This window comes from Pongo pygmaeus, chromosome 6 (genome assembly GCF_028885625.2).
Source record: "Pongo pygmaeus isolate AG05252 chromosome 6, NHGRI_mPonPyg2-v2.0_pri, whole genome shotgun sequence".
Classification (NCBI taxonomy): Eukaryota; Metazoa; Chordata; class Mammalia; order Primates; family Hominidae; genus Pongo; species Pongo pygmaeus.
The window spans coordinates 70033613-70052858 of record NC_072379.2 but is presented as its reverse complement, the minus strand read 5'-3'; the positions used below and the strand labels follow the sequence as shown (position 1 = coordinate 70052858).

At 38.2% G+C, this 19246-nt stretch overlaps 1 protein-coding gene across 2 annotated transcripts in view; it reads left to right on the top strand.

Moving 5' to 3' along the window:
* The window catches only part of BZW2 (basic leucine zipper and W2 domains 2), a 60462-nt gene extending 46278 nt beyond the window's left edge, over positions 1-14184 (top strand). For both annotated transcript variants that reach the window (XM_063667499.1, XM_054495629.2), the window contains 5 exons: positions 2528-2698; positions 4623-4769; positions 5784-5922; positions 12249-12371; positions 13726-14184. In XM_063667499.1, coding sequence (XP_063523569.1) covers positions 2528-2698; positions 4623-4769; positions 5784-5922; positions 12249-12371; positions 13726-13754 — 609 coding nt within the window. In that variant the 3' untranslated portion in view covers positions 13755-14184. The remainder of the gene's footprint in view (positions 1-2527; positions 2699-4622; positions 4770-5783; positions 5923-12248; positions 12372-13725) is intronic.
* The last annotated feature ends 5062 nt before the right edge of the window (positions 14185-19246 follow it).

The following is a 19246-nucleotide window of genomic DNA, read 5'->3' as shown; positions in this document are numbered from 1 at the left end:
TAAGTATGTATTGATTATATTATATGCCAGAAACTTCCAAGAGATGGGGAGATTGAAAGGAACCAAACCAACAGACCCTTTCCTTCATGAAGCTTATATTCTATTTCAGGAGAGTGGGCCATAAACTAAAACCCGTAAAATATGTATTATAATAAAGGTAAAAATTAAGCAGGGGCCGGGTGTGGTGGCTCACACCTGTAATCCCAGCACCTTAGGAGGCTGAGACAGGTGGATCACTTGAGATCAGGAGTTCAAGACCAGCCTGACCAACATGGTGAAACCTTGTCTCTACCAAAAATACAAAAAATTAGCCGGGCATGATGGTTCACACCTGTAATCTCAGTTACTCGGGAGGCTGAGGCAGGAGAATTGCTTGAACCCAGGAGGTGGAGGTTGCAGTGAGCTAAGATCACGCCACTTCACTCCGGCCTGGATGACAGAGCAAGACTCCGTCTCAAAACAAAACAAAACAAAATTAAGTAGGAAAGAGTTAAAGAGCTTCCAAGTGTGGGCTGTAATTTTCAGTGGTGGAAAGCCCTCTGTGATAAGATGACATCTGTGTAAAGACTTGAGGGAGGTGTGGAGTGAACTGTTTAAATATCTCCACATAGAGCATTCCAGGCAAGGGGAATGGGAAATGGGAAGGCCTTGGGGCATGGGATGTTGGGGACCGCAGGGAGAGAGCAGGTAAGAGCAAAAGTGTAGATAAGCTCAGAGAAGTAGCAAGGCCCATATTGTCTAGGGCTTTGGCTTGTATTCCAAATGAGATAGAAAACTTTTGGAAATTCTCTGCAGAATGGTGTGTAATATGATTTTGAGTCTCAACAAGATCACTCTTGCTGTCACTTTGGGAATAGACTCAAGAGCAAGAGCCAAAGCAGAGAGACCTTAATCTAGGGATGAGATGATAGAGATTTGTACCAGGATATGGTTTCTCTAAAAAAATAGAAACCATGTTCCAAGTCAAAAAATGACATGGTATGATTTAGACGGGCTTCCCCTCAACTTAATCTGAATAGTGATTTTCAATGTATTATATACTACTCATAAGAATTTGGAATGTAGTTCATAAGTGAACTACGAGTGTTATGTTTAATGGCATATTGCTCTGAACATAACTTTAAATCAAACTTTGCAGTCACACTCTTCCTAAATAGAATATTGAATGTTAGCACAGAGTAATGGAATAAGTATTGACTTGGGGTCACACAGCTCTGCTCTTAAATATTTTGGGCGGCATAAATTGGGTCAAGCTGCTTAACCTTGTTGAAACTTAGTTTATCATCTAGAAAAATGTCTGCTTTACACAGTTATTATGAGGAAAGTGCCAGTACATTTTGAGTCATAGAAGAAACTCAATAAAAATACATTAGTTCCCTTCCCTGCAGATTTGGAAGATGTGGAGCAGTAGAGGAAATATCAGTGACGCAGTTTCAGTGTGGTATAAAATGTTTGCTTTATTATGAATGCGTGTTTGATAGCTGCTCCCACCAGCTCTCTTCTGACATTTTTGAAACATATGACTCAACAGGGGAAATTAATAGGATGATAGAACATTGAAATTTGAATCCTGACATAGGAGCCCTCCAGCTGTGTTCCTATAGGTGGTGGCAAACCCATTGCGGATCTACTGAGGCTCTTCCTGGAACCACATAGCCATTGGCCATATATATGCAAGTCTAACCAATAAAAAAGCTTGGATATATTTTTTAGACCCTGCAGCAGTCTGAAAAATGTGAGAACTTTGAAAATCATCTTAATTTCATAGATGGGTGTTGAACTCACCCAGGATTAGATCATGACTAAGTGTTACTGAGATTCTGCCAAACTGTGTAGGGTAAAATGGAAATGAGGTGAAAATATGAGAGCAGCTATGGTATATTGCTCTTTTTGAAAATTTCCATCAGAATTATATAATAAACTAGAGTTGGTAGGGTGGGTGTCTTAGACCTTTTCTATTACTTATAACAGAATACCTGAAACTGGGTTATTTACACAGAAAAGGAACTTATTTCTTAACAGTTATGGAGGCTAAGTCCCTTGTCAAGGGGCTGCATCTGGTGAGGGCCTTCTTGCTGGCGGGGACTCTGCAGTGTCCCAGGAAGGCTCAGAGTATCACATGGCGAGGGGGCTGAGTGTGCTAGCTCAGGTCTCCCCTTCTCTTTTTTAAAGCCACCAGGTCCCCTCCCGACATAACCCACTAATCCATGAATGGATTAATCCATTCATGAGGGCAGAGCCCTTATAATCCAGTAACTCTTTAAAAGCCTCATCTCTCAGTATTGCCACAGTAGGGTCCAAGTCTATCTCAATTGTTTACCCTTTTTTTCTTTTTCTTTGTGAAACTGCCTGATTTCAGAAGATGTTTAGCTCAATAAGTATACCAGCGATTTGTTGTTTTGTAAAACAGTCTTTATTCTTTTCTTCCAAATGTGAGATATTCTAAGTGAAATGAAGACTTTTGTCCTTTATGCTTGCTGAAATTTGAATGGCTTGTTGTATAGCAGTCTTTTTTCCCTTTTTTCAGGAACTCTTTCCAGTTAACAGACAGAGTGTGGATCATTTTGCTAAATACTTCACTGATGCAGGTCTTAAGGAGCTTTCCGACTTCCTCCGAGTCCAGCAGTCCCTGGGCACCAGGAAGGAACTGCAGAAGGAGCTCCAGGAGCGTCTTTCTCAGGAATGCCCAATCAAGGAGGTGGGAGACCATGGGCAGACATCACCTCAATATACATGAATGAGAGGAGTTACATGGGCTGTGTAGCAAAGGCTTTCTCTAAAAAGTCTGCCCTATGCTTATTGCTGTAAACTTTATCCACTTATTTCTACCATTTAAATTAACTCAGCTTCAAAGTATTGATTTAGAATCCTCCATTTTTGTTAACACTCTAGGATGGTCCAGAAAGTAATAGTGATTTCCACACAAATGACTTATTTTACCAGGCTGCTATGATTTTCAAAATATTTCATCTGTCAAAGAGATTTGACCATCCACTATCAGTATAGCCCATTATATGGTAGTTTTTAAATTTTGTTGCAGATTATCTAACCTGATTAAGCATTTGTCTAGTGTTTAGAATTAACACTGGATTTTTTGTTCATCACTCTGTATGAATATGTAGGCTTTTTATTTGAAAAAAGTTTGAATTCCTGTCAGGGGAAAAGACTAGTTGGATCAGTGACTTGTTTAATCCCACTCACACTTGGAAGAGCTGCGTTTCCCTATAATGTAAAAGCTATATTTTTTATAATATACATATACATAGTTTATATATACATGCTATAGTTCACAAAGCTATGACTATATCTTTTTTTATTTTTAGTGTATCTGGAGAAAGCTTTCTATTTGAAGTTTTAAAATCTTTCATGCAACAATCTAAAAATTAATATAAAGAGTCCTTTCTTTTTTTCCACGTGCTCTAAAATGCCTGACCCACACCTCCTTCCATGCTCCAAGCCCTGCATGGCAGCTCGCATGGTTGAAGCCTGGAGAATGTAGGACTGATACTATCCAGCAGGTGGAGGTGTTGGAATGACAAATATTCTTAAGTCTCATGGTATTAAGGATAGCAGTATATTTAATCATATTTTTCCAAGCAAGAATTTGTACATGATTTTCCATGGGGAAAAGAAGCAAACATAAAAAGCCTTGTGATGCTTGTAGATGCCAGGATGTCACACTTTTATGTGGCTTCCTCCAGCCAGCACAGGGACTGGGACTGCCCAGCTCCTTCTGCTTTCGAAGGCTACTCCAGTCACTGCTAGCATTTCTACACTCCAGGCCAGAAGTAAAGAAAGCAATGTGTTTCCAGTAAAAAAGAAAAGGGAGGAAACAAAGGTGTTACTACTACTCACAAAGTAGTATGCTGGAGATATATGATGACTTTCAGTCACTTCTGAGGCCCAAACCTCTATTTATTATTTTATTTTAAAAGGAAAAAGCCTTTCAAATAAATTTGATATAAAATACATTAAGTTAGGCAAGCCTATATTCCATACTCTCAGGGTTGAGTATAAATTTGCATATTTATACATAATTCAAAGGGGAAAATAAGTTGCTGAATACTGCTGAATTGATGTATATGAAATTTAAAAATTGCCTTTGCACTTACAATTTATTTACAAATTAACTTTTCACTGAGATGGGGCATAAGGATCATCAAAAGTAATCATTGAAGAATAAATTGTGGAGAATGGACCTGTACAAACCCAAGATGGTATCCATCAAGAGGTTTTAAAGTTTAGGGATGGAGATAAAAGTTCACAACTCTGTTGCCTTCTTTAAATCTCCAAAAAGTCAAACTGGCTCAAGTATCCCTACTCTACTAGACTCAAAGGGGTTTCTCTATGAGGAAAAAAAAATCCTCTCTTACTCCACATTATCCAGCAGCTCCTGGCCAGAGCTAAGCCTATGAATTTTGGGACTAAAAATAAATCTGCTTTGAGAACAAATCATTATAGTTTTTCTCCCTCTTCCAGTCTGAGAATGCAGACAAGGAAAGGAGAAGCCAAGCAGATTGTTTCTTAGCTGCCCCAAAACCTTGATTGACTGGGCAGCTAGGGGGGAGATGGGAGCCCTCCATCTGCCTGTTACTTTCTGACCCCATTTCCATGAAATGTAGGTGGTGCTTTATGTCAAGGAAGAAATGAAGAGGAATGATCTTCCAGAAACAGCAGTGATTGGTCTTCTGTGGACCTGTATAATGAACGCTGTTGAGTGGAACAAGAAGGAAGAACTTGTTGCAGAGCAGGCTCTGAAGCACCTGAAGGTAACAGCCCTTAGCAAGGAACTGACCCAGCCAAGGGCAAACTGCAGCTTTTTTTTTTTTTTTTTTTTTTTTTTTGAGACAGAGTCGCACTCTTTTGTCTCAGCTAGAGCGCAGTGGCACGATCTGGGCTCACTGCAACTTTGAACTCCTGGGCTCAAGCCATCCTCCCTCCTCAGCCTCCCAGGTAGCTAGGACTACAGGCGCGTGCCACCACGTCTGGCTAATTTCTTCATTTTTTGGTACAGATGTAGTCTCGCTGTGTTGCCCAGGTTGGTCTTGAACTCCTGCATTCAAGCTATCCTCCTGCCTCGGCCTCCCAAAGTGTTGGATTGCAGGCGTGAGCCACCACACCAGGCCCAAATTTGTCTTAATTGAGAGTATGACAAATGGGTTCCAACTACAATTACCCTAGACTCAGACTAAACATATATTTCCTAATTTTTTTCAAGTTTGCACCCAGCGTTCGTGAGAACATAGCAGAGAGTAAACTGTCCGTGTTACTTTGATCAGGGAAGGCCCTTTGGAAGAGATAAGTATTGAATCGAGTAAGTCTCAGAAAAACAATGGCTATGCATCAGTGTCAGAAAGTCAAGGATATTTCTAAATGAACGCTTTTTATCCCAGCAGCTCATCAAGATTCTTTCCCTGTACCCACTAAGAGACCAAATATGAGAATCTGCCTATATTAAAGATAATTGCTGGCCTGCTATGTCTAAGGGATATTTTGAAAATGAGGTCATATCCTTATACAATATCCATTGTATTATTGGACTGTGGCTCTGCCATTGAAAAAGTGTGAATCTTCTTCCCAGTTCCCTCACGGGTCGACCATACTGCTTTGTTCCTACTGTTCTGTTCCCCTCACCCCATTGGGCACAATATGGTGATAAAAGGTATCAGTCCTGAAAGTCAATCTTTTCTAAGCAACCCTCCAGGTTATTGTTATGGTTCCAGCAGTGTCGGCCCTGTACCTCCCACGCAAGTGACGGCTTTTACTCTCCACTTCTGTTCTAGCAATATGCTCCCCTGCTGGCCGTGTTCAGCTCCCAAGGCCAGTCAGAGCTGATCCTCCTCCAGAAGGTTCAGGAATACTGCTACGACAACATCCATTTCATGAAAGCCTTTCAGAAGATCGTGGTTCTCTTTTATAAAGGTATCCATCCATGTGCCACTGCTGTGCTTCTGTGTTTTGCTGAAGCTCTTTGAGGGGCAGAGCAAGGAATGAGGCAGAGGAGGTCATGGGGCTGTGTTTAGAGAGGGTCAGCAAGATGCTAATTCGTGAAAGTTTTATTGAGGCAACCATACCATGTAGAGAGAGGAGGCATACACGCCATATATGCGTTGCCTTGGAAACCCTGCTTAGGCCCCTGGGTACTTCTCATTGGTAGATGAACTGGTAATTGTTTCTTGGGGTTGGTGGAAAAAAAATGTAATTATATAAAATTGAGCCTGTTTTTGAATTGTAAGGATTAGCTCTAATAACGATTATCAAAATGCTATATATATTATGTTCAGACCCTTTTAGGTACAATAAATCTGACTTTAAAATTACTGAAGTAATTAGCCTTTTTACTTTGTATTTTAGTTACTTGGCCCAGCCATTCTCCCATTTTCCAAGGGAATGGCTATTTTTAGGTTTTCACATTTACTGTCTTTTCATTGTATTTATAAGGATTAGGTTGCCATGACAACTGGCACTAAAAAATGAATGCTAAAGGTTTTAACCGATCTCAATCTGTATACCTACAGCATACAAAAATGTCCTAGGCTATTTTTTGGGCCTACATTTATGTAGTTTTGTGAGGGAGAAAAAGGAACACTTAAGAAATGATACATTTTGAACATTATAACATGTTTATTTTATGTTATTATATTCATAAATATCATATCAGAAAAGTTAAAATAATACCAGCCAAATGTTTATTTTCCCTTTGATGTGTTCCTAAATTTGTCTATTTTGAATTATATCTTGGGAATTTGGAAAACAAAGGTTTTAGATAAATAATAGCTCTTTTAAAAATGCTTAATAACATTTCACAATGAATTTTTGTTGGCCACGTAGATTCTTCAAATGAATGAATCTTGTCCACAAGTGTTTGGGTGATATTTTACTTTTTCAGAGCACAAAGGTATTCAGCAACAATTGTAATAGTCAGTAGGAAAATATGATGGCCACCCATTGCCACTTGAAGTTCAGTAATTGGTATTTTCTCCAACTAGATCTGAGTTGGGTCTTCTTGGATTTAGTCATAAGATAGCAGTGTCCTAAAACTAGGCCCCACCCAATGATACCCAAAGTGATCCACCCATCAGAACCAAACCTGCAAGCCATGTTACCAATTCATAGATGGTACCCAGCAGCCAAGAATGAGAAGTGGGGCCCAACCTTCTGTGGCCACAGCTGGCTCCATTTGTAAAACTGGCAGAGAGACCTATGGGACAGGTTTCACATTTGTTTTGAAGGTGGTAAATTTTTTCCACTACAGAAAACCAAACTGTAAACTAGTTAGTTACCTGAACGTAGTTTGCTTTCTTGTCATTTAAAAGATAACCCAACCAGTGTTTCTCACCAAATTTTTTTTTAACTGAGTCATCGTTGTTGGAGTCTCATCTTCAGGAGCACCCTATCTTATTATTGTAATGAAAATCACAAAGAATCAGCAAACCCATTGTTATGGGAAATGGCATCTAGGTGGCACATGAACTATTAAAATCCTTCAGATTTCTCATTTTAACCACTAATGCCAACCTCCTTTTCCTTTAGACTTCTTATAACAACTACTGACAGGTAGTAAAACTGGCTGCTTTGCGTTTTTTCTTCTTCATCAGCCCCAGATGCTAAGGGTCAGTATGACCTGAAATTATAAAATAACTCAAGAAGTAGCACTAGGAAGTAAAAAGAAGAGGCATGAGCTCTTAGGCTCATTGATTAACTAGGTAATCAGCATTTAAATAACCTAAAGTTAGTGAGGTCTGTGGCAAGTATGACCTGGCCCCAGGGAACACAGGAAGGGTGAGTGTCAACATCAATTTTATTTCTGCCTTAGTTATTTTTGGAAATGAAATTGGGAAACTTTTTTTAAAATGTAAACCTAAAATACATCACTGAACTAACATTTTAAATACCATTTTCTAGGTAATTTTGTAATTTTCCACAGAATGATATATATAGTCTGTTTTCTGAAGTGAAATAATTCCATGTTTTCTCTTGAGAACATGCAATCCCTGAGGAATGATTGTTCCATACCACTGTTAAGAGCATTACTGTGTTAACTGTTTACCATGTTGTCTCTTTTTTGCCAGATTTTTACTTTCACCTTATTTTGTCCACCAAACACTTGTGCACCAGGAGACACGTATTTGATTTGTTTCTGTAAAGATTTGGATGCTCTCATTCTGTGTTTTATATGCCTAGAGAGAGACTTAATAAACAGTGAGTGTTAAAGCACTCCTTTCTTAATATGCCTAAGAATTACCCAGAGAGCTTGTTATAAAACACAGCTCCCCCAGAGATTCTGATTCAGTAGGGCCAGGGTTGGGCCTGAGAATTTTCATTTTAACAAGTTTCCAAGGTGATGCTCTGACTGTTGTACCAGGACCACTGGTGTAAAGTGTATAGCACTCAAGAAGCAACAGATGCTATGAACTCCAGTGACATGTTCAAGATTATACTTACGTTTGATTTCATGTACATATCTACATCTTACAAATATGGAATAGTGTCTTCTCTGCTTCTTTTACCAAGTTTCTGTGGATTCCTTTAGTTTGTCATAAGGAACGTAGTGCTCTAAAACAAGTTTTTAAAATGTAATGGAAACCGTTGCTCCATTTTAATTTTCATTTTTATCTCTCTCTTACACACACAGCACACACAAACATATACATGGACACACACACACCTCCCCTTTCCCAACATGTCCAGAACTTGATGACAACAGAAATTTGGGCATATGATTAGCCATGTCCCCCTTGGCAAATCTAATTACTTAATTGAATATCATTATTGAAAGATTTATAAATCTTTTCTATAAATAACAGTGGAATAAAAGCAAATAAACTAAATAATACTAGTCAGCAAAGAAAAAAGTGGTGATGGGTCCTTTTGCAAAGACTCTCTGTATTAAAATCTAGATTTGCATATTTCTAAGGCAGCAAGAAACAGTAAATCCATTGCTAACTTTCAAGCATCACATTATTGACTTTTAAAAATAATTTTCTCTTCTTTTTTCCCTGAAGATACGTCCCATAGACTCAGCATGGTCTAAAATCTGTAAAACTACCTTGTCAAGTACTGCTGTCTCTGTCATGGGTTTTCTTGTTTGCAGAAATTTTTTAGGTTAAATTCTATCCTGCATGCAAATTTTCCTAAAAGGAGTTTTTTATTCTAGTTCTAAAAAAGGGTGAGTGCCCTTCTCAGCACGTATTCCCAGCATTCTTAGGGTAAATTATTTTTGACTTGTGTCCCTATGTGACATTCCCAATAAAAAAAATTCTGAATTTCAAGAGTTTCAAATGACATAGTTTTAGACTAAGTTTCTAAATAACTAACATGATCTAAAATGTAGCAGTTCTCAAGCCACTTTTACAGTATTGTCTCTTCGATCCTCGTGAATACATTAGAACTCTAAAAATTGAGAAATATTTATTTTTTCTCATCAAGTTAACAAATTTATTCCTTATACATGTGTTGAATGGATACTATAGGGCAGGTCTTTCATTAAATGCTGGAAATGAGATGAACAAAAATATAGTCCCTGACTTCCAGGATGTAGAAGAAAACAAAGAATTACACTCACCAAGTCAATTGCTGAAATAAGCCTCACACAGAGGTTGTCAGAAGGGATAGGACCACAGAGGAAGGGCACCTAACTTGTTAAAGCTAATTTGGAGGGGGAGAAGTGAAGGCTCTCAAGGTACATGTATCTCACCAGACATTATGAAGAAGTTGGCCAGATAGAAGGGGAAAACATATATTCCAGTCTCCATGTGCCATCATACAATGTCTTCCTTTCTTACGGTCTTTTACTGTTATTCTATATTCCTAATAGGCATTTATGGAATATCCCACCAAAAATGGTTTCTCAGTTTTAATTAACTCTTTTCCCTACTTTATCCTTAGTGAGGGAAAAAATTGTCTGAATTCTTTGTCCCTCAAGGAGTTCCTTCCTTTTCAGACCTTTCCTTTCACTAAATAGAAGTTTAATTTCTTCTTAAGCTCTTTGATGTTCATGCTTTGCCTCATATGGTGCTCTGTGTAGATACTTCAGTAGCTTTTAATTAATAATTCTCTGGTACTGGAAGTTTGATCTTTCAGCAAGTAGTTATTACTACACTGGGTTCTTCTAAGAACTCCACATTGACCGTTAATATGTAGACTTATTTTAAATTCTCCTTCCTATTCTTAACATTAAATATTCTCAATTAATGGTAACTTAAGAATATCAAGGCACAAGATTTGCAATAAACGATGCATTTGATAGGTTTTACCTATCATTTAGTGTGCTTTTCACAAGCACTGACAATGACAAGCATTTTAGTAGTTGCATGGTCTCTTTCAGCCTCTGTGGGGCAATAAAACACAGGGATGAGCTCTCAACCTTCAAAAGGAAAGCTCAGACAAATAGTATCACTAAACTGCAGTCTACATCAGCTTTCCAACCTGTACTTTGTATCATCCTCAATTCATTAAGGTGTGGAGAAAAAAAACAATTCTCCTTTCCATGTTTGTCACAGTTTTATATTGTTTGTGTAGAACATTAATAATGATAGTTTAATAGTGCATGAATATAATTTAGAAACTCAAAAATATACATATGTTGGGTGTATATGCCCAAAATTATCCTACAGGCAGGAAGACATGATCCAAACAGTTTGATAATTACTGATCTAATCATAAGCATCTTAAAGATAATTTACAAGTTATATAAAAGGGTCTTTTAAAATCCCTGTTAATGTTCTTTAAAAGTCTCTGCAAGGCAGTCTTACACAATAACAGGTCACTTCCTCGGGACACAACTGCCTGCTCCTCAGCTCTATGACAATTAGGCTCTGATGGCTAGTAGAAACTTGTTTTATCTCAGTGGAGAGCTGGAAACAAAGAGCTAAAATAACTAGAAGCTAAGAGTAAGTCTATAGGACCCCTGATTGTAGCTCTTACATCCAGGCTCTATAAGTAAATCCAGACTTCTTGCTTCCTTTGCAAAATGTAATGTTTTTAGTGATGATAATAAACATGTTTTTTTAAAAAACCTTTTATTTTCATAAATCATGTTCATTTTAGTCAGTTCAGCCTCTTCAATTTAATTCAAGAACATTTTCCAAGAGCCAATAATTCTTTAAAAATAAAAAAAGCCAATGTTTTTGTTATGAAAATATCAGTGATGTTTTAAATGAAAACAATATTAAATTGTTTCTGTCATTTTCATAAGTTGAAATTATATTTTAACTGAAAATATATCATTAGAGTAATTTATTAACATTGTATGGCTTTAGCAGTATTTGTAATGAATTGAGCACGTCTCAGGGACAATAATAAATGCTTTGTACCTGTTTTCTGTCTCGTTTCCCACTACAGATTCCCAAACAACAACAACCCATTAGAACATTGGAACATTAGAAGAATGTTAGAACAACCCATTAGAACATTGGGAGAATATGTACACTTATTTTTATATTCTCCTTCCTATTCTTAACATTAAATACTCTCAATTAATGTTATGTTGAGAATATCAAGGCACATTTGTGGAATTTAGAGTTTTAGACAAAAGATAGTTAACATTTTTTTTGTTGTTTTTAGAAACCTGTAGGAAATTAGCTAATATGTCTATTTTCTCTTAATGTAGTAGAGGAAAAATATTACTTTTGTAATTTGGGATATACTGTGAGAAAATAAGTTGTGATTTAGTGATGGAGAAAGTGTAGAACTTCAGTTTAGGTGTGTATTACTCCCACAACGTACCCCAGAAGTTCCTCTGTATCTAATTGCTAACATCATTATTGCATACTATCTACATGTTTTTCCTTTGCCATTTTTCTCCTAAAAAAAGAAGATCCCAATCCCCTTAAAAGACACTGGTCATTTGAGGTTGCTCTTTAATCAAGATATGGTTGAACTTGGCAGGACACAAAATGTTCTAAAATGCTGGAATTGCTGATTCATTTGCAAAATTACAAAATAATTCTATTTCCTACCAGCAAATTAGCACTGTGAGAGATTTCCAAGTCCTAGTAGTGAGCTATAGGCTTGCATTATATCATGCCTAAGAAGATGTATATCATCATCATCACTACTTAAGCCTTTAGTAAGCTATCAAAATATGGTACTGTGCTACATGAAAATCAACTTGGTTCCTCTCTTCTGATAAGTAACAGAATGCTTTATATTTAAATGATTGCTTTCTATTAAACTGTAAGACATGAAGTTGTTTTGAAACATGACATTTGTATAGTAACTTTGAAATCTTTGATTTAAAATTGCAGCTGATGTTCTGAGCGAAGAAGCAATACTGAAATGGTATAAGGAAGCACATGTTGCTAAAGGCAAAAGTGTTTTTCTTGACCAGATGAAGAAATTTGTTGAGTGGTTACAAAATGCAGAAGAAGGTATGATTCTGTTTACAAACTTTGATGACCTTTAAACACTGTCTCATTATATGTCAAAATATTTACCTCTTCCACAGATTTTACTTGATTTTCTAAAACTAAAATTCTAGAGTTATCTTTCATATCAAACATTTTGCCAGCATCTTAGCTTTCCTTTCTGAAATCACGGCAATAAAAATCTCTACATGTAAAAACAAAGAAAGAAATGAAATGCTTAAATTATCCACTCTGATGGAGGACAATAAGGAAGAAATGATCAGTAGATGTGAAAGGAGAAAAATACATTTAGCTTAATCACGCATTATGGAATTCTATAGATTTTTATGACACCTTTACCAATTAACTGGCAATTTTAAATAATGGAAATATAAAGTGGAAGGATAATAATGAGTAAGAGTGAATTCAGGCCAGGCGTGGTGGCTCACACCTGTAATCCCAGCACTTTGGGAAGCAGAGGTGGGTGGATCACCTGAGGTCAGGAGTTTGAGAGCAGCCTGGCCAACATAGTGAAACCCTGTCTCTATTAAAAACACAAAAAAATTAGCCAGGTATGGTGGCTCATGCCTGTAGTCCCAGGTACTCGGGAGGCTGAAGCAGGAGAATCACTTGAACCGGGAGGCAGAGGTTGCAGTGAGCCAAGATCGCGCCACTGCACGCCAGCCTGAATGACAGAGCAAGACTCCATCTCAATAAATAAATAAATAAATAAATAAATAAAGTGAATTCAATTAAGAATAAAAAGTTTAGGCCAGGCACGGTGGATCACGAGGTCAGGAGATCGAGACCATCCTGGCTAACACAGGGAAACCCTGTTTCTACTAAAAATATGAAAAATTAGGCGGGCATGGTGGTGGGCGCCTGTAGTCCCAGCTACTCGGGAGGCTGAGGCAGGAGAATGGCATGAACATGGGAGGCGGAGGTTGCAGTGAGCCGAGATCACACCACTGCACTCCAGCCTGGGCAACAGAGTGAGACTCTGTCTCAAAAAAAAAAAAAGAATAAAAAGTTTATCTTAGGTGATCCAAAGAAGAAAAGTTATATTGTTTAATTTTATATATATTCAAATTTTTATATAATTTATATGTATAAATTTAATATATATAAAATGTATTCATTTATAGGTATTTGTATATATATGCATGTTGCATTTTTAGACAGGCAAAATTTACCTGAAAGCAGAAAAGAGCCAAGAGTTTGCTATCTGCCCTCATGTGACTATTTTACCTTATAATGGTTGCCTAGGGTAAAAGTATGCTGGCGCAATGGCAGGGTTCTGGGTTGGTGACTGTAGTAACTTTTGACCTTAATTAGAGGAATCTGGGGGGAAATATCTAACTTCTTTCTTCTCTCCTAGAATCCGAATCAGAAGGTGAGGAAAATTAAATGGCTCAACAAGCACAATACCTAGGTTACCACACACCACTTTTTGATTGGGAATGCTGAACCATTTGAGAAGAGGAACTTGGCTTCTGTTTTCGCAAAGGAAAAAAAAATAGGATAGGCTTCCCTTGTGCAGAGGGAGAAATGGTTTTGTTTTTGTTTTGTTTTTAAATGGAGCCCTGAGGCATCAGCTATTATACTTGGGACTCTACCTCTCACTCACTATATGCTAACTTAAAGCCATTCAACAAGGAGTCAAGTAGGAATCTGAAATTAAATACTCAACAGACTCCTCCTTTTTTAGCTGTATTTTTCAGGTACTGTGTGGTGACCGCCCCACTGGTGTCTATTACAGGCCACTTTGGTAGTTGTGTATCTGCTCATGTATGTGATTTGACAAACCAGTTTTTTAAAATAAATGGCTTTTTAAAAATCTGGGCTTATATTGTCAGAGCTTTTATTTCTTTCCTGTACATGACTTCTTACACAGATGGTATTTTGGTGTTTTTTCTCTTCCCATCCACAATATTGAATGGTTATATTTCTTGTCATCTGCTAAAAACTATTCTGCTCACACCTGTAATCCCAGCACTTTGGGAGGCCAAGGTGGGCAGATCACGAGGCCAGGAGATCAAGACCATCCTGGCTAACACAGTGAAACTCCGTCTCTACTAAAAATACAAAAAATTAGCCGGGTGTGGTGGTGGGCACCTGTAGTCTCAGCTACTCGGGAGACTGAGGCAGGAGAATGGCATGAACCCGGAAGGCGGAGCTTGCAGTGAGCCAAGATTGCGCTACTGCACCCCAGCCTGGGCGACAGAGCGAGACTCCGTCTCAAATAAAAAAAAACAAAAAACTGTTCTGTTTCTCTCATCTCATGAGTAATACATTTCAGTTATCCTCATGGCAAAGGAGAAATTAACCCCCAAATACATGCACGTTGGTCTTATTAATAATACCATGGTTATATTATTAATAATTAAGCATATAAATATATGATTCACATTGCTCGTTTTCCTCAGCACTATTTTCTCCCTAGTTAGAGGAGAGCTAAAGATTTATGTATATAGGTTTAGGTCTTTGTTCATATTTATTTATGGCTAAGTTATTTTATCCTTTAAGTTATTCATCTCTCAATAGTATTAATAACAGTACGAAACATCTGAACATTTAGGAAAACTTTATACAGAAAGTCTTTTTTTTTTTTTTTTTTTTTTAACTTTTGAAAAGCTGAAGGTACTGCCCTGGTGCTAGGGTGATGGTAATCTCTAAGAAGGAAACATTTTATCTAAGACTTGAAACAAAAGGATGATACATTAGTAACCCATGTACTCATTAACATAAGCAAAAGGAAAATTGTCATTGTTGTATCATCATCATCCTGTATCTAAAGAGGGTTTTCTGATTTCCTCTTTGTCTTCAGAAAAGAAAAAATATTTTCCTATGACTCGACCACTATTTATATCCATAAAATGATAGATCATTTTCTCTTTTTTTGAGAGGGGCTCGCGCCCTCCGTGGTCCAGGCTGAAGTGCAGTGGCATGATCACAGCTCACGGCAGCCTCAACCTCCCAGCCAGGCTCAAGCAATCCTTCTACTTCAGCCTGCCAAGTAGCTGGGACTACAGGCACATGCCACCACAGCCAGCTAATTTTTAAATTTTTTGTAGTAATGGGGTTTCACCATGTTGCCCAGGCTGGTCTTGAACTCCTGAGCTCAAGCAACCTGCCCACCTCAGCCTCCCAAAGTGCTAGGATTACAGGTGTGAGCCACTGTACTGGACCAGGCTTCCTATCTTTTAAATATTTGATAAATGTCTTTCTTTCTGCCTAGTTAGAGCACTGTCAAGTTCTCTGCCCCAGCTATGCACAGAGTAATATCTGTTTAAATAGATCTTTTTGTTGTTTTTTTGAGACGGAATCTCACTCTGTTGCCCAGGCTGGAGTGCAGTGGCATGATACTGGCTCACTGCAACCTCTGCCTCCCGGGTTCAAGTGATTCTCCTGCCTCAGCCTCCGTTTGAAAAACCATCTATATGTGAGAATGCTATCTTCATTGCACAAGAAATAATGACAGGACAACTGTGGCCAAGAAGAAAGTCATAGAATAAAGAGCTTATGTCACCTTGGAGTGCTTAGCATAGTCCTGGAGGTAACATGTATATTCTGTCCTAAAATTGACCTACTGGATAATGTCCCTCTTTCATGTGCTGATTTTCCTTCCCGGTCTTCCCCTTCATGGTTGACTTCCTCCTATTTTATAAAAGAAAGTACTAATGCATCCATTCCAATATGGTACACTGCCCCAAGGATGACAAGCACATGGCATTAAACAAAGGGACAGTTCTAGAATGTGTGGCTCTTTTAGGCTAGTCCCTTGAGAGAAAAGCTGGAAACTGATGGGAGAGGTGGCTGATTTCTAACAGGCCATCAATTCGTGGCAAGTCTCCATTATCTATCTACTCTTCCATCTATCTTTTTTTTTTTTTTAGAGACAGAGTCTTGCTCTGCCACCCAGGCTATAGTGCAGTGGCACTATCTTGACTCACTGCAACCTCTGCCTGGGTTCAAGCGATTTTCCTGCCTCATCCTCTGGAGTAGCTGGGATACAGGCGTGAGCCACTACACCCAGCTAATTTTTGTGTTTTTAGTAGAGACGGAGGTTTCACCATGTTGGCCAGGCTGGTCTCGAACTCCTGACCTCAGGTGATCCACCTGCCTCAGCCTCCCAAAGTGCTGAGATTACAGGCGCAAGTCACTGCTCCTGCCCCCTTCCATATATCTAAAAATTGTAATTTTGAAGATAAATAATAATTATACTGTGAGTGTCTATTAATGTGCTTATTTGAATTGAAAAAATGCAAAATTTTAACTGAAAAATAAACTTGGCCAACTAATTTGACACATCCTGACTGCCAGTTAGGATACATGGCCAGCATATTCTATAAACTGAATAAGTTAAATATGCATCTCTAATATATTGACAAAATTTAAAGATAAAATATTGAAAACATGCTACAAATGTTATGTCAACTTTTATGTGTTTTTATATGTCAATGTGTAAGAGAGTTATTGCCCCACTTTAGCAGAATATGAGTAAAAAATGTGAGCCAACAACTTTGTTGGCTCCAGCATTTCCAAGGTAACCAAAAAGCACAGTTATCCAAGGGCTTAAAATGGAACTAACGTGGAACTAGAAGTCTATGGAATACTACTTAACATTTTCCAGCGCAGAGTATTTTTCCCAAACAAAACTTGAAGTAGTGATTGTAAGGTCAGCACCCATGGGGAGGGGAGAGGAATGCTCAAACAGCAGGGACTCAGTAGCGAATCCTCAAACCAAAAGCCCTGTCTTTCTCTGAAAGACAATTTCCTGTTTTTTGTTTGTTTGTTTGTTTTTAAATAAAACCAGTTTCTATTTTAAAAGTGGTTAAATTAGTTATCCATTGCCATAGAACAACTTACCCTAACATTTGGCCATTTGGCAGCTTTAAACAATAAACATATGTGATGCCACAGCTTCTGTGGGTCTGGAATCTGGAATCTGGGACTGGCTTGGCTGGGTGGCTTCAGCTCAGCCTCATGAGGCTGCCGTCAGGCCATGGGCTGGAGTCGCTGTCTTCCCAGGGCTGTAGAATCTGCTTTCAGGGTGACTCACAAGGTTGTTGGTGGACCTCAGTTCTTGCTGACTTTTAGCCAGAACCTCAACTCAACTGCCTGAGTGACCTCATGACATAATAGCTGGCTTCCTCCAGATTGAGTAATCTGAGAGACAAGGAGCCCAAGAAGGAAGTCACCTTTAATAACCTAATATTGGAAGTGACATAACATCACTCCTGCTATATTCTATTGGTCACGTAGACCAGCCCTGTATAATGTATACGAGAACTGAGTGAGAGTGTGAATACCAGTACATCAGTATAATTTCAGGCCAACTTGGAGACTGGCTACCACAGTAGTACATATACAAAAATAATATCTGATAAATTAAAAATGTTCACCTTGTCAGGCATCGTGGCTCACACCTGTAATCCCAACACTTTGGGTGGCCAAGGAGGCTGGAGGAGCCCTTGATCCCTTGAGCCCAACACCAGCCTGGGCAACACAATGAGACCCCATATCTACAAAAGTTAAACAAACAAACTGGGCATGGTGGCACCACCTGTGGTTCCAGCTACTCTGGAGCCTGGGGCAGGAGGATTTGCTTGAGACCTGGAGGTTGAGGCTGCAATAAGGTGTGATCATGCTGTGCACTCCAGCCTGGGTGAAAGAATGAGACTCTGTCTTAAAAAAAAAAAAAAAATTAAAAATTAAAATTTTCACCTAATGGTAAAACAATGAAAGCACTAAAAAAACAGAGAAATCTCTTTATAGCCTTCACATAGAGAAAACAAGACACAAAAGCAAAAAAAAAAAAAAGCTCTGAATACAGAAAGTTTAAAATGTGTCTATACTGAAAGGCATATGAATGAGAAACACCAAATGCATACGGGATCAGTAGAGCTTCAACAGATGGATAAAAATAACAAAAGAGTTAATAAAATATAAACAGCTTCTATAAATTAGTAAGAAAAAATAAAGAATTTAACTGAAAATATACAGAGTATGATGAGTCAATTCAAATGGATAATTAAAATGAAAAGATGCTCAACCTTACTGTTAATTGGAGATGTACAACTTAAAATAATAAAGCCAGAAAAAAATTACTAAAATCAATAACATTGGTTGTATGAAAAGTGAGTTATATTCACATGTGGCCTTTACAGTTACAATCTGGCAATAAATATCAAGATTTTAAAAATGCATGTCCATTGATCCAGCACTCCATTTCTAGAAATCATTCCACAGTTGTACCCAAAGACCTATGTGCACTGATCACTGTATTAGTGACAGGCTGGTAGATGTAAAATGTGTATAAGAAAAAAGCCACTTGGCCAGGCACGGTGGCTCACACATGTAATCCCAGCACTTTGGGAGGCCAAGGCAGGTCGATCACCTGAGGTCAGGAGTTTGAGACCAGCCTGGCGAGCCAAGATTGTGCCATTGCACTCCAGCCTGGGCAACAAGAGAGAAACTGCCTCAAGAAAGAACTGAGGGAAGAAAGGAAGGGAGGGAGGGAGGGAGGGAAGAAGGGAAGAAGGAAGGAGGGAAGGAGGGAAGAAGGAAGGAAGGAAGGAGGGAAGGAAGGAAGGAAGGAAGGAACTACCTTAAAAATTATCATAAATCCTATATCATGAAACCAATTTTTTTTTTTTTTTTTTTGCTGTGGAACAAATTGCCCTAACATTTAGCAGCTTTAAACAATAAACATTTTTTTAAACATTTTTTTTGCCATAGTTTCTGTAGGTCAGGAATCTGGAAGCAGCTAAGCAGAGTGGTCCCATGATATGCATTTCTAATCTATGACTCGAACAGTTTTAGAATACTACTTGACATTTTCTAGCATGAAGTATTTTTCCCAAACAAAACTGGAGATAGTGATTTTTAAGTTAAGG